General features: G+C 44.3%; 1 protein-coding gene across 1 annotated transcript in view; it reads left to right on the top strand.

The window, feature by feature from the left end:
• Positions 1 to 16,937, top strand: part of LOC146021066 (uncharacterized) — a 59,820-nt gene that overhangs the window by 22,361 nt on the left and 20,522 nt on the right. Inside the window, exons 4-5 of the mRNA XM_083154867.1 lie at positions 5,296 to 5,567; positions 16,554 to 16,661. Coding sequence (XP_083010993.1) covers positions 5,296 to 5,567; positions 16,554 to 16,661 — 380 coding nt within the window. The remainder of the gene's footprint in view (positions 1 to 5,295; positions 5,568 to 16,553; positions 16,662 to 16,937) is intronic.

Raw genomic sequence — 16,937 nt, 5'->3', positions numbered from 1 at the left:
TGTTCTGGTAGTGCGTTCAGGTCTGAATCAGACCCATAGAGAGGGGTGTTCTGGCAGTGTGTTCAGGTCTGAATCAGGCCCATAGAGAGGGATGTTCTGGCAGTGCGTTCAGGTCTGAATCAGGCCCATAGAGAGGGGTGTTCTGGCAGTGTGTTCAGGTCTGAATCAGGCCCATAGAGAGGGATGTTCTGGTAGTGTGTTCAGGTCTGAATCAGGCCCATAGAGGGGGGTGTTCTGGCAGTGCGTTCAGGTCTGAATTAGACCCATAGACAGGGGTGTTCTGGTAGTGCGTTCAGGTCTGAATCAGACCCATAGAGAGGGGTGTTCTGGCAGTGTGTTCAGGTCTGAATCAGGCCCATAGAGAGGGATGTTCTGGCAATGCGTTCAGGTCTGAATCAGGCCCATAGAGAGGGGTGTTCTGGCAGTGTGTTCAGGTCTAAATCAGGCCCATAGAGAGGGATGTTCTGGCATTGCGTTCAGGTCTGAATTAGACCCATAGACAGGGGTGTTCTGGTAGTGCATTGCCCAAAGCTCAAGGATCTAGACAGTGGAACATGAAACAGTGCCCAGTGTCCAGTGGTACAGCTTCAGTGACCAGGTCCCGGGAGTATCGGTCCGCTCTACACTTTGTACTGCCACTGCTGGTCACGTGACATCACCGGTTCTGCCGTGTAGTGAGCCCTGTGACAGTCTCTTACCGCTTCATCTGCATATTGGCAGTACCCTGTTGTGTAAATCACTGTTTATACCTCCCAACTGCAATGCTTACTGACATATACGTAGTGCTACTGTATATAAATAATTGTTAGTAAATAATATTACTGTTTCATCTTAAGGACATATATCCCATATTTTAGCTGAGCTGCAGACACCACAGGGGGTTAAATATGCAAGAAACAGAGTGGAGTAATCCACCGCACAGGATAAAGTATAGCAATTGATAATATGACGTTTGACCCCCTATTGTTCTAACGCTTCGGGCTCGGTGGCTCGCTGTGCTCGCCACACTATTCTATTCTCAACTCCACGCCGACGTGGATAGTGGGGGTATGAAAAGGTCGTAGGACGCGTACCGCCGCCGCTCGCCACGCTTCGGGTTCATGTTGATCGTGGGGTGGCGTTAACAATTTGGGGGGCCATTTCACACTTTAGGGTGCCTATTTGGCCTCTGTGGGCCATTTAACATTGTTTCCTATGGAAAAATCAGGTCAATTGAGGCATTGAACAGAAAAATCGGGTCAATTGAGACATTTAACATTGTTCCCTATGGGAAATCGCGGGCATCGCGTCGGTCGCGTCGCACCTGATTTTTTAGTGCATTCAATGCCCGCGATGGCCGCGATGGGCGCCGTGCTAGGTAAAGAGTACCAAATAAACACATAAATGACAAACAAGGTGAAAATAAGTGCGTGTTTAAAAACAGCACGTGTGGGGACTAATTGTGTGCTCTATAATAGGTCTCTTTATGAATATATGTACAGTGTTGCGTCTTTCATAATTAGTATCAGATTCAAGTGTGGGACAACTTCCTCTTGTTACACTTGTCGCAATTATTTATGGATAAGCTGCTAGCACTTGTAAGAGTCTGTGTCTTCAATTGCCAGTTCAAATAGTTTCATCAGAGTGTCGACATTCGTGTGTCGATGGCGTGTAATTGATGTACACTGCCTCCTAATCTTCGACTGTTAATGAATATAACAGGTATAATTCCTGATTAATTAACAGTTGGATGGGCAATATTTATGCTTGCCTTAATGATGTTTGTAACATTGGGCAAGAACCTATAAGTACATAGGACAATGCACGCTGACTGATTTCATTTGAAACGGATGCGGTATAAGGCCTACGGCTCTTTAATACACCAGTGTCACCGTAGTCAGACCTCGAGGTAACTGGTCTGTAAGATAGATTGTCAGTGTGTATCACAATTAGTATCAAATTCAAGTGTGGAACAAATTTCTCTTATTACACTTGTTGCAATTATTTGTGAATAAGCTGCTTGCACTTAATAGAGTCTGTGTATTAAATCAAAATGATTCCATCGGGGTGTCGACACTCATATGTCGATAGCGTGTGATTTATGTACAATGCCTCTAGATGTTACTCCTATTCCTCAACTGTTCATAAATATGTCAGGTATAATTCCTGATTGGTTAACAGTTGGATGGGCAATATTGTTGCTTGCCCTAATAATGCTTGTAACACTGGGCAAGAACCTGTTTAGTACATGGGACAATACACCGACCGATTAGATTTAAAACAGATACAGTATAAAGGCTGCGGCTCTTTAATACAACAGTGGTACTGTAGTCAGACCTCGAGGTAATTGGTCTATAAGATATATTGTCAGTGTGTATCACAATACACTCTGACTAGCGTGTTCTCTAATGGATGTGCAGTGAATCACGGCGCTGGTCTACACAAAATGTGCCAGCTATTGTATCTGGCAATATCACAGCACTCTAATTTTGCTATTGTATAGTTTTAGCCCTCATTTTTGTGTATGGGCTGTTAAACACTGTGTTGTTATTGCCAAATCAAACTCTCCTACCAGAGTGTTGACACTTGCATGTCGATAATAAGTTATATGAGCTGCATCTAATCGTTACATCCAATCGTCAGTTGTACATGATTTGACATCAATGATATTTGTAACATAGAGCAGAAACATTGGCCAGTGCCCAGGAAACTATACGTTGACTGTTTTAATTTGACACAAATGCGGTATCAAGCCTGCGGCTTTTCGTATATATTACATCAATGATAATACAGTCAGACGTGCTAGTCCTGAAGGTAACTGGCTTATAGGATCGATTGTCAGTGTCTATTACAATACACTTTGACTGGCGCATCCGCTAATGTATAAGTAATGGATCACAGCGCTGGCATGCATAAAGTGTGCCAGATGCTGTGTTTGGCAATTCTCAACCACAGTCCTACAATACAGTGCTAGTGTACAATTGCAGCCCTGAAAAGGGCTAGAGATTACAGACGCTAAATACACCTATACTGAATTAGTTAGAGACAATGCACACATTAGCCCCCCACACGGCCGTGCTGCCGGAGCGCGTTTCGCTCCCCGCTTTTTCAAGGCAAAGAAAAAGCGGGGAGCGAAACGCGCGCCGGCAGCACGGCCGTGTGGGGGGCTAATGTGTGCATTGTCTCTAACTAATTCAGTATAGGTGTATTTAGCGTCTGTAATCTCTAGCCCTTTTCAGGGCTGCAATTGTACACTAGCACTGTATTGTAGGACTGTGGTTGAGAATTGCCAAACACAGCATCTGGCACACTTTATGCATGCCAGCACTGTGATCCATTACTTATACATTAGCGGATGCGCCAGTCAAAGTGTATTGTAGTAGACACTGACAATTGATCCTATAAGCCAGTTTCCTTCAGGACTAGCACGTCTGACTGTATTATCATTGATGTAATATATACAAAAAGCCGCAGGCTTGATACCGCATTTGTGTCAAATTAAAACAGTCAACGTATAGTTTCCTGGGCACTGGCCAATGTTTCTGCTCTATGTTACAAATATCATTGATGTCAAATCATGTACAACTGACGATTGGATGTAACGATTAGATGCAGCTCATATAACTCATTATCGACATGCAAGTGTCAACACTCTGGTAGGAGTGTTTGATTTGGCAATAACAACACAGTGTTTAACAGCCCATACACAAAAATGAGGGCTAAAACTATACAATAGCAAAATTAGAGTGCTGTGATATTGCCAGATACAATAGCTGGCACATTTTGTGTAGACCAGCGCCGTGATTCACTGCACATCCATTAGAGAACACGCTAGTCAGAGTGTATTGTGATACACACTGACAATATATCTTATAGACCAATTACCTCGAGGTCTGACTACAGTACCACTGTTGTATTAAAGAGCCGCAGCCTTTATACTGTATCTGTTTTAAATCTAATCGGTCGGTGTATTGTCCCATGTACTGAACAGGTTCTTGCCCAGTGTTACAAGCATTATTAGGGCAAGCAACAATATTGCCCATCCAACTGTTAACCAATCAGGAATTATACCTGACATATTTATGAACAGTTGAGGAATAGGAGTAACATCTAGAGGCAGTGTACATAAATCACATGCTATCGACATATGAGTGTCGACACCCCGATGGAATCATTTTGATTTAATACACAGACTCTCATAAGTGCAAGCAGCTCATTCACAAAAAATTGCAACAAGTGTAATAAGAGAAATTTGTTCCACACTTGAAATTGATACTAATTGTGATACACACTGACAATCTATCTTACAGACCAGTTACCTCGAGGTCTGACTACGGTGACACTGGTGTATTAAAGAGCCTTAGGCCTTATACCGCATCCGTTTCAAATCAAATCAGTCAGCGTGTATTGTTCTGTGTACTTATAGGTTCTTGCCCAATGTTACAAACATCATTAAGGCAAGCATAAATATTGCCCATCCAACTGTTAATTAATCAGGAATTATACCTGTTATATTCATTAACAGTCGAAGATTAGGAGGCAGTGTACATCAATTACACGCCATCGACACACGAATGTCGACACTCTGATAAAACTAATTGAACTGGCAATTGAAGACACAGACTCTTACAAGTGCTAGCAGCTTATCCATAAATAATTGCGACAAGTGTAACAAGAGGAAGTTGTCCCACACTTGAATCTGATACTAATTATGAAAGACGCAACACTGTACATATATTCATAAAGAGACCTATTATAGAGCACACAATTAGTCCCCACACGTGCTGTTTTTAAACACGCACTTATTTTCACCTTGTTTGTCATTTATGTGTTTATTTTTATATTTCGCAAGTTTTTAGAACAAATAATTAAAAGTTAATTTTTATTGGCATTTAATTCCTATGGTGCACCACACCAAGACACACTTTCTCTTTCTTGTTTATACCACAGGGGGTTAACAAGGAAATGTTTTACCAAAAGCCATGCAGCCTTATCAGTGAGTGGGGGAGTGGTAGGTCTCATGGGGCCAGATGTACTAAGCTTCAAAAGTGATAAAATGGAGAGTGATAAACAGCCAGCCAATCCTGCCATGTCACAGGCTGTGTTTGAAAAATGTCAGGCAAGAGCTGATTGGTTGGTTGTTTGTCAAACACAGCCTGTGACATGGCAGGTAGGAGCTGATTGGCTGGCTGTTTATCACTCTCCATTTTATCACTTTTGAAGCTTAGTGTATCTGGCCCAAAGACTCTAGAGTGGCACAGACCACCACTGCAGTTGTTTTATAGAAGGCTGTTTGTCTTTGTCTTTGTCACTTAGGTCTACCAGTCCCTCAGGCTACACAGTTGTCCTGGGCGCGTACCAGCTGTATATCGCCAGTAATCACCAGCTTACATCTAATGTGAAGAGTATAACTGTGAACTCCCAGTATGCCGGTGTGGAAACCGTTGGAGACATCGCTCTGATTAAACTGTATAGTCCTATTACCTATACTGATTACATCCTTCCGGTGTGCCTGCCTCCGCCCTCTATGAGCTTCCCATCCGGGATGGACTGCTGGGTGACAGGATGGGGTAAAACAGCATTCGGCGGTAAGAATACACATAATAATTAAATTGTATGGTAGAGATGAGCAAAATTGTTATAACTGTCCCAAAACTAGTCTGGTTTTTAACCAATCATTAGTTTGTCACTGGTGTGGTGCCTATTTTATACATAGTAACTATCCTCCAATGTATCACCTGTAGCGATAAACATACAGTACTGTGCTTTCCAGTTTTCATAGCTACCTGCCAGGAGATGTGGAGTGAATGTTGCAATGCAGGGCCGTCTTAACAGCAGTGTGGGCCCCTGGGCAAAGCAATGCACTGGGACCCTTACCCATTCTCCCCTCCTAGGGGTGGGGGGTGCTATCAGCAGCAGCTTTGATGTCCCACGGGTAGCAGGGGGTGCTCTATCTTCCACTCAACATGTAGGACCTGGAGCAGTAACTTCTGCTAATTACTCCTTTACTGCACAGGTGGTGGGAGGGAGAACACTAACGTGTGGAAGAGCGCACTGAGCTGAATTAAGGGTCCCTTGTAAATGACTTCCAGGGAGTTAAGGGGTGTTTTATATGCAGGGGAGGGTTGGATAATGGAGTGGACTTAATATTCGTCATTTTCCGGTGGAAGGGCAGCTTGTTTGACTGTAGATATCGCCATTATCTTGAAATAGATTTGTTAGCCTTCAATAGTATAAAAACCTAGAGTCTCAAATTTTAGGAGGTGATGGAAACTTGGGGATCAGAGATCAGAAACCAGAGCAATCCATTGACAAAAATATAAAACTGTACACCAGACGTTTGGAGCTGGAGCAGGGACCGGCTGCTGGAAGGCTGATATTTCTGGTTTTCGGCATGATAGAGACAAGCTGCTAGTGTCCACAGAAAGGGGAGAGTCCCAGCTCTGGAATATACTCTCAGAAAAACTCCCCGTCAGAGAGAACCTGAGCAATATTACTGGGAATTGCAATTAACAGGTCGGATGTGGACTGCTGCTTTGAAGTTGGATATCTCCAGTTCCCCAGGGCCGATTTTCAAAATTCTGGTATCCCTGGAAACAGGGGATCCTCAGCTATAAAGAGCTAGGGCCCTTATAAACCTGGGGCCCCTGGGCAAGTGCCCATTAAGCCCATACGAAAAGACGGCCCTGTTGCAATGTAGTAAAATGGTTATACACTATGATTTACATTGATTGAAATTGTGCACGACCCATCAGCCAATGTAGCACTGTATCTGTGTTATTGTTCATGACTCATCAGACACTGTAGCACTACATCTGTGTTATTGTGCAATAACACAGATGTTCCAAAACGCGGTCCTCAAGGCACCCCAACGGTCCAGGTATTAAGTACTAGCTGACCCACCCGGCATTGCCTGGGAAAACCTTGGGGTTTTTTTATTTCCAAAATTGCTGAAAAATGTCATCTTACAGTATGCTGTGCCAAAGACCTAAGATTGTAATTTGGGTACTTGTTTCCTAGCATGGAGCCCGTCGGGGTTAATCGCATACCTTAAGTTAAGGTAACTTAAGGTATGCGATGGACGCGATGGACGCGATTTTCTGTCAATTAACTGGCTTTATTGCCGGCAATAAGAAAATCGCGTTGATCGCGTCCATTGCATGCCATTATAATGGGCAAATGGGCCCGATTTTTCATTGTATATGCACCCTCATGGGTATTAAGTATGTGAAATGGCCCCCATTGTTAACGCCACCCCACTATTGACGCCAACCCGAAGCGTGGCGAGCGGCAGCGGTACGCGTGCTCCGACCTTTTTATAACCCCACTATCCACGTCGGCGTGGAGTTGACCTTATAAAGTGTGGCGAGCGCAGCAAGCCACTGAGCCCGAAGCGTGGCGAGCGGACGCGTAATACCTGTGAAGTTATGCGCGTCCCCTCGCGGGGCACGCTGCACTCACCACGCTTCGGGCTCGGTGGCTCGCTGCGCTCTCCACACTATATAATATCAACTCCACGCCGACGTGGATAGTTGGGTTGTGAAAAGGTCGGAGGATGCGTACCGCCGCCGCTCGCCACACTTCGGGTTGGCATCAACAATGGGAACAATGGGGGGGCATTTGACCCATGAGGGGGGGGTATGCAATTAAAATTGGGGTTTGGGGGGCATTTTACTTTGGGGCCAATGTAAAAATGGGTCTCAGCAGGGGCGGCCCAAGGGGTTAAAGGGGCCCGGTGCCGCCGTCCGCCCGGCATGTAGATTGCAGAATTTTTTAAATGTGCGGCGCTATGCGCATCCGCAGGCAACAGCAGTATGCAGTCGGGTGGCAGGTGCATTTCAGATATAGAAGGATTCAGAGGCAGAGGCAGCGGCAGCAGCGCCCTGTACCTCGCATCCATTCCGTCCGGTGGACTGCTGCTGCTGGTCTCCTACGGTAGCCACAGCAACAGGCAGCCAATCGCAAGGCTGCCTGTTGCTGCTCTCAGTCTCCGAGTCAGACCGGAAATTAATTCCTGTCTGCTCTGAGGCTGAGCATGGAGGAATCGAGGAAGAGCGACTACGACAAGAAATGCAGCAATGGCAGCGGTAAGTTACTTTAATGGGAGGGGGGGGGGGGCGCTGCTGAAAAAACTCAAATTACACGGGGGCTGGAGGCAAAGACACAATTTAAAATTATCTAAAAATATGGTGGGGATACAAAAATATACTTCAAATATAACAGGGAAAAGGGGGAAAAAATATATATATATATATATCAGGGTGCACAAAAATAAACTAAACATGTAACAAGGCACAAACCCTACCCCCACGAACCCCCCCCCCCCAGCCTAACTAACCAATCAGAACCTCCCCTTCAGATAAGCTCTAACTATACACCCCCCACCCCTGAAGCCTAACCTTAATTATACACCCCCAGTAGCTTAACCCTATCTATACACCGCCCCATAGCCCAACCATTCACCACTCACCTGCAGCCTAACCCCACCCCTCCCCACAGCCTAAGCCTAACCATACACCCCCCCTGCAGCCTATAACCCTAACCACACACGCACACACACACCCCGCAGCCTATAATCCTAACCATACACACCCACACAAACCCTGCAGCCTATAAACCTAACCATACACACACATAGGGATGGCCATCGACCATTCTAAATCATCGATGGTTCATGGCCGATGTCGAATACTTTTGCCATCGATGGGGGAGAACCAGATGGTTTCCCTCCATCGCACACACTGCAGCCCATCTTTGTCACACACTGTTCACATTTTGAGTGTGGGGGGCCCAAAGCATCATTTTGCACCTGGGCCCACAGGGCCCGCTAGTTCCGCCTCTGGGTCTCAGGGACCATTTAAAATTGATTCCAATGTAGAAATCGCGTCGATTGCATCGCATGCGATTTGGTTGCATGCGATGTGATCAACACAATTGTTTAGGTCCCGATGCATGCAATAAAAATCGCTGGCGCCATGCTAGGAAAAAGTACCGTAATTTGTTATAGATTCCACCATAATGTTAGAATGTGTTTGCATTGATACTCAATGACGGCAATGAATCAGGTGTGGTGTTGTTGTTTGAAACACAACGATCCTGAGTTGATAACTTGTATGTGTTGATGAATTCCACATCCACTCCTGAGATTTAGCACCTATGAGATACCCTCCAACATCTGAGGGTCAGAAATCGGTACAAAATCAGAAAGGGACATAACCACACCTCCATTTCTATACTTTCAATGGTACGGTTTCTAGGGTGTGTAATTACAGGCGCCCGGGGTGGGCGTTACTTACCACGCCATAATTAATTAAAAATTCACTGCTTCCTGCCACTGCCGCTCCCCTCACCGATCCTGCCTGCAGCAGTCTCTGAGATCTGGAGATCTGTAAAGCACATGCACTGGGCGTCTCTACCAAACAGTGAGGCAGCCCCTGAGTGTGGGAGCAGGTCCGCGGGCCTGACCACATGACATCATAATGCAATGCACCACTGGGGACGGGTACAATGGGCCAAATTCTTCCCTACACCCGCCGGGCCAGTCCACCGATACAGCCATCGCAATCATCAATTGGTGCATTGATAATTTTTGGAGTGTAAGAAGTTGAAGAATAAGACTGAGATAAAGATTTGCCATGTTAAAGTGTACAATTTACTCAATAAATCATGAGAAAAAAATATATAAGTGTACATAGAAGTACAATCAGGAAATCAACATAGGATTAAAAAATAAGTTCTGATTCAAACTGATAATTGTTTGGATGGCGGTGGATTGCGAAACAAATCTTTAGGTGGGAGTATGGATATTGTGGGCATAATTGGATTTTCACTACAGTGTCACGGTCACAGTGTCACCATAGGGGAATTCCCAATTGGGGCCCAGGTGGTCCTTTAGGGACCTTTTACAATCCTGTTGGTCTCTTCTCCTTGAGTCTACGGTCTCCCTTAATGTTAGTCAATCACTGAGGGAGACCGTAGGCTCCAGGAGAAGAGACCAACAGGATTGTAAAGGGGTCCCTAAAAGACCACCTGAACCCCAATTGGAAATCCCCCTGCAGTGACACTGTGACCGTGACACCGCAGTGAAATTTTTTTTGTTTTTTTTGTGTGTGTGTGTTGTAGTGTATGTGGTTGTGTGTGTTGTGTTGTATGTATCTGCACAATGTGTAAGTGCGTATGGTGTGCTAAGTATAAATGTGTGTAGTGTGCTGTGTGTATCTGTGCAATGTTTAAGTGTTTGTGTTCTGTGTATTATACTGTTTTTGGGTGTGTGTTGTACTGTGAGTGGTGTGTTATGTGTGTGTGTTGTGTATATCTGCTGAATGTGTAAGTTTGTGAGGTGCGCTACGTGTATATGTGTGTGTAGTATGCTGTCCGTATCCTGGCAATGTGTGTGTGTTCTGTGTGTTTCTGTATCTGCACAATGTTTAAGTGTGTGTGTTCTGTGTTTGTTGTATTGTTTTTGGGTGTGTGTTGTAGTGTATATGGCTTTGTGTTGTACTGCATGTGGTGTGTTATGTGTGTGTTTTGTTGTGTGTATCTGTTGAATGTGTGTGTGAGATGCGCTACGTATATATGTGTGTCTTGTGTGCTATGTGTGCGTATGTGGTGTACTGTGTGTGTGTGCGTGTACAATATGTACGTGTGGGAAGCGGTACATCTGTCAGAATGAACTTAGGTCTACAGTCATTAGGTCGACCCCACTAGGTCGACTGGCAGGAAGGTCGACCTGACTTAAGGTCGACATGGGCCAAGGTCGACATGACTTAAGGTCGAATTTGCATAAAGGTCGACATGAGGAAGGTCGACTGGTCATGAGGTCGACATGGGTTTTTCACTGTTTTTTTATCCGAATGTCGACACAGTCGACATGGACACAGTTGGCAATGAGAATCGGACCCTCGCATCGCTCGCTTCGCTCGCAATGCTTCGGGCACGGTGCCTCGCTGCGCTCGGCACACTATTTTATTCTCCCACCACGCCCTAGTGGATGGTAGGGCATGAAATACCGCCTGTCGGCACATGTCGGCTCAAAAAACAGTGAAAAACCCATGTCGACCTTATGACCAGTCGACTTTCCTCATGTCGACCTTTATGCAAATTCGACCTTAAGTCATGTCGACCTTGGCCCATGTCGACCTTAAGTCAGGTCGACCTTCCTGCCAGTCGACCTAGTGGGGTCGACCTAATGACTGTAGACTTAAGTTCATTCTAATAGATGACCGCTTCCCGTACGTGTGTGATGTGTGGTCTATGTATATCCACAATTATTCCTAATTGTTTAAAGCCTCCACCATAATGTTAAGGTGCATACACACTGTACAATTTTTTTGACCAATTTTGTTGAAAGACATTTCCATTGAACCCAGTGTCCTGTACGAAAGATGTTGACGACAGACGAATGATGATGCGCATACCCGCCAGTTGTTCATCAAGATTGTTTGTCAACTGTGCGTGCAGCTCAATTTGAATATCTTTCAAAAAGAGCCTATAAACTGTAGCAAGATCTTTCGTCTTTCGTCTGTCGTCAATATCTTTCCTCAACAGCTTTCGTCCAGGACACTGGGTTCAATGGAAATGTCTTTCAACAAAATTGGTCAAAAAAATTGTACAGTGTGTATGCACCTTTAGAATGTGTCATTCATACTCAATGACAGCAATGAAATCAGGTGTGGAGTTGTTCCTTTGTCAACGGTTTCCCAGATCGTCGATCTTTTTTCCAGATCATCAATGAAGGCAAATTAAAACTTGATGTTTTATAAATTTCTAAGTGAAATTTGCCCAAAACGGCTTCGAGGTGCACATCACGGGGTCCAGAGGTATCTTGTTGCTGAATTTGGTGGCTCTGAGTGCCACGGTGTGTCTGCAATGCGACAGACACGCACGCACACACGCACACACGCACACACACACACACACACACACATACACACTCTTCAACTTATTATATAGATATCCATGCTTGGCCACAGGTGACTTAATTAGTAACTCAGTCAGTCTTATTTAACCATCTGTGCTGAGCCATGGATATACCTAAAACCTGGACCGTTGGGGTGACTTGAGGACACGTTTTGGAATCTCTGCAATAACATCATGTCTGAGTCACCAGACTTAAAGGTTAGATTGAATCGACTGCAGGTGCATGTCTATAAAAAGCTCTATAGCTCTATAAAAAGGTGTACATACTGTATGTCCAAGTCTGTCACTGTGTTATCTGGGATTCACAGTGCTGTATGGCTATACCTGACCTGTATCCTGTAAACTTCTATAATTCCTACTCTTGTTTGTTATAATGGGGGAAATTTACTAAAGGAAATTTGTAAAAAAATAGGTGTATTTGTATCCAGAAATACACTTATTTTTTACATTTAGGGGGAAATTTACTAAGAATGCAAATACGTAAATTCGTATTTGCATTCTTCCTACGACTGCATACGACTGTTTCAGCCGTATGCAAAGTCGTGTTCCGGAGGGTCATTTACAAAGCAGTCATTTACGATTGTAACCCTCCGATGGTGTAATGATTCGTATTAGCGGCACATATATACGGCCACTAATACGAATGTTTCAGGCAGTCTGCACGGATCAATGGGGGGAGGGTTTTTGGAATGAATTGCGCTGCTGATATAACAAATATATAATAAATTGAGTACACTGATTGGCTGTAGAGATGAATGAATTCATCTCTACAGCCAATCAGTGTTCTCAATTTATTATATATTTGTTATATCAGCAGCGCAATTCATTCCAAAAACCCTCCCCCCATTTTTTCTTTTTATGTGAGTCGTGACAGATCCACAGGAGTGTATGCTGCAGCTGTACAAATTTGTATATACAAAATCTAAAAAACAGAATTTTTCTGATATTGCCAAGCGCCGGGAAGTGTGTCTTGAAGAGATCCCATTTTGGGACACTTTATTACACACCCACCCCCTATCGTTTCAATTCAGTCTGCACGGATCAGTCAGATCCGTGCAGGCTGCAAGGTGTAAAAAAAATATAGATAAATAAATAAATGGAAAAAAAAAACAGCGTGGGGTCCACCCTACAGCTGTAATCAGCACCAGGCTGAAAGAGCCGGGGCCGGTAATAAAAAAATCAGGAAACCCCGCAAATAGGGGTTCCCCGGTTTTTTTACAACCAGCCCAAGGCTCCATGGCCAGGGCTGGTTCCCAAAATACGGGGGACAAAATGACTAGGGGTCCCCCGTATTTTAAGAACCAGCCCCAGGCCAAACCAGCCAGCAGGGTAATGTCACAGCCGGGGGACACTTATTATATAAGGTCCCATGGCCAAAACATTAACCCTACCGACCAGTCAGCCTGGTCAGGGGCCCTGGGGGAGTGGGGACCCCCCCAATGGAGGGGTCCCCCCCCCTCCAGGACTTACCTGACCAGGCTGAAGCCTGGTGCTGTCTCCGGTGACCCTGGAGCAGTGGTCACCGGGCTGATGGCAGTGTAAAAAAAAAAGAATAAACTATTGTCTAATACTGGGGAATTATGAGTCCCAGCAAGCCTCCCCCGCAACCTGGGACTTGGAGAACCACAAGTCCCAGCCTGCAGGGCATTAAAAATAGTAAAATAAAACACACTGACACACACTTCAAATAAAACTTTAATACATCCAAAGCCCACACATTCTGATACTTACCTATCTTGAGCCCATAGGTTGCCCTGGTCCTGATGTCCAGTCTCTTGGTCCTGTGTCGGCGTTCTGCTCCATGTCGACCACCGCTCCAGGGTCACCGGGGACAGCACCAGGCTTCAGCCTGGTCAGGTAAGTCCTGGAGGGGGGGGGACCCCTTCATTGGGGGGGTCCCCACTCCCCCAGGGCCCCTGGCCAGGCTGACTGGTCGGTAGGGTTAATGTTTTGGCCGCGGGACCTTATATAATAAGTGTCCCCCGGCTGTGACATTACCCTGCTGGCTGGATTGGCCTGGGGCTGGTTCTTAAAATACGGGGGACACCTAGTCAAGTTGTCCCCCGTATTTTGGGAACCAGCCCCGGCCATGGAGCCTGGGGCTGGTTGTAAAAAATTGGGGAACCCCTATTTGCGGGGTTTCCTGATTTTTTATTACCGGCCCCGGCTCCTTGAGCCTGGTGCTGATTACAGCCGTGGGGGGGACCCATTTCTATTATTTATTTAATTTTCTATTTTTTAACACTGAAGCCTGCACAGATCTGACTGATCCATGCAGGCAGTAGTATAGGGGGGTAGATTTCGCACTGGATGGCTGCTTATTGGTACAATGTACTTGGAATTTACAAATAAGACAGTTAAGCTCCTATACCCAGATTCAGTAGGCTTAAGAACAGCTATCAGAAAATGATTGGGTAGGAGGTGCTCCCCAAAGTCAGAAACAACATAAATTTACACATAGAAAAAGAAGACTTATATTGGGGGCACTAATAAGAAAAGAAGGGATGTAATATGATTTATTAATCTATTAAAACTTAACGTTTATTTATTTTACACTTAGAAAAAGGTCCTCTAATATCCTCTCAGTTTATATATCTGAGCCGGGTATGGGACTAAAATGGGGAGGAAAATAATAATATTCCACCACTACATAAATTAACATACAGACTTACAAACATGAAAAACACACACAGAGTGTTTGTAGAATACCCAGTGATTATATTAATTCCAGGCAATTATTGTCCCAAGTGCAGAGCTGTTTTATTCAATTTCCATACAGTCTCAATATTAGATGGTAAATTTTAGTAGGAGAAATAGAGAGCTGTTAGCTTATTATCTCCACCTATCCTCTTACTTTCACTATCTTGTTTCAGAGGATAGTGGTTCGGAGATTTCAAGGTGTTGAAGCTTGTTAGCTCTGAAGTGATAGATTTCACTATTTCCTTCTGCTGCTTGCTCACATCTGCACGGCAACACTGGTGTTTAAATAACATTTACAGTGTCGCTGTTCATCTGTCAGTCAAGTGAGAGAGGAAAGAAAAGGAGAAGGGAAAAGAAGAGGAGTATTTTGTGCAACCAATTTGGATACAAGCTAGATACTGATAAATTGTGAAATTGTTGGCTTTGATACACACCAGCTATTATGTATATAACAAATTGGTACAATGTATCCGTTGGTTTGCACTGTCAAGAAAAGTTTAGAATAGAGATTAACAAGATATTAATTCTCAATCAAATTCTGCTATCATTCCATCTTTTAATAAAGCGGATGGGTGATGAGAGATCTGATGGGATATCTGTTAATTTGCAGAAATAGTTTAGAAAAGAAAAACTTCCTGCTCCTTTGCGTTTAACATGTGGCTATATACCTGGTATCATGTACATTGCAGGAATAATGCCACCGGTCCTGCTAGTGAGAGGAGTTTTATAGAAAGTTTATAGTAAGGTGCTTATTTAGACATAGACATTTGCGGCATAATTTATGAATTTTAGATTGTTCCCTATAAAATTGCTGCTTATATCATATAGTCTATAGCACTAACTGGAGTCATAAGATACGCCCATATAGCCAGTAATAACAGTTCTATTCCGAGTATCTGCCCATATATCTAATAATATAAATTTCTCTATAAATCCTCAACTTTCTTAATGCAAATAACCGCAGATAAGAGACAAGAATTTCAATTATAGCAGAAGTATATTAAACAAATGACAGAACGGGGTTAAGTTGCAGCGGTGGTATTCCATTAGGAGGTATTTGCTACAGACAATATATAACTAGCTTTAGCATGGATATTGTTCAAATTAGCAAGTAAATTTCAGTGGGGATATTTTACTTATCTGGTGATGCATTCACCCCCCACTCGTACGAGCCAGGTACCGTCCTAAGTATCGCCGTTCTGGATTATGGTGCCTCACGCCGCGTGTACTGGTGTGCCCGCGGCACTTACTTTCTGGAGATGTTCTGTCAGCGTGTCCGTTCCCCGTTAGCACAGGACAGGCTCCGGCTGCAGGAGCGAATCTGTCATTCGGTGGCTCTCCGTGCGGTGGTCAGGGATCGTGCAGTCAGAATGCGCTCCGTCAGCGTGTCAGTTCTCCGCTACCAAAGGATAGGCTCTGACTGCAGGAACAGACCTGTCACTCGGCGTTCCTCTGTGTGGTGGTTAGGGATCGTGGGGTCTGGATGCGCTCTGTCAGCGTGTCAGTTCCCCGCTACCATAGGGCAGGCTCTGGCTACAGGAGCGGACCTGGCACTGGGTATCACTCTGTGCGGTGATTTTGGAGTCGTGGAAGACGCGTTTCGCCCGTGGTGGGCTTGATCACTTCCTGTCAGATCTCTCATCACCCATCCGCTTTATTAAAAGATGGAATGATAGCAGAATTTGATTGAGAATTAATATCTTGTTAATCTCTATTCTAAACTTTTCTTGACAGTGCAAACCAAAGGATACATTGTACCAATTTGTTATATACATAATAGCTGGTGTGTATCAAAGCCAACAATTTCACAATTTATCAGTATCTAGCTTGTATCCAAATTGGTTGCACAAAATACTCCTCTTCTTTTCCCTTCTCCTTTTCTTTCCTCTCTCACTTGACTGACAGATGAACAGCGACACTGTAAATGTTATTTAAACACCAGTGTTGCCGTGCAGATGTGAGCAAGCAGCAGAAGGAAATAGTGAAATCTATCACTTCAGAGCTAACAAGCTTCAACACCTTGAAATCTCCGAACCACTATCCTCTGAAACAAGATAGTGAAAGTAAGAGGATAGGTGGAGATAATAAGCTAACAGCTCTCTATTTCTCCTACTAAAATTTACCATCTAATATTGAGACTGTATGGAAATTGAATAAAACAGCTCTGCACTTGGGACAATAATTGCCTGGAATTAATATAATCACTGGGTATTCTACAAACACTCTGTGTGTGTGTTTCATGTTTGTAAGTCTGTATGTTAATTTATATAGTGGTGGAATATTATTATTTTCCTCCCCATTTTAGTCCCATACCCGGCTCAGATATATAAACTGAGAGG

This window comes from Crinia signifera, chromosome 7 (assembly GCF_055691185.1).
Source record: "Crinia signifera chromosome 7, ASM5569118v1, whole genome shotgun sequence".
Taxonomy (NCBI): domain Eukaryota; kingdom Metazoa; phylum Chordata; class Amphibia; order Anura; family Myobatrachidae; genus Crinia; species Crinia signifera.
Note: the sequence above shows the minus strand (reverse complement) of the source record. Positions and strands in the feature narration are given on the sequence as shown.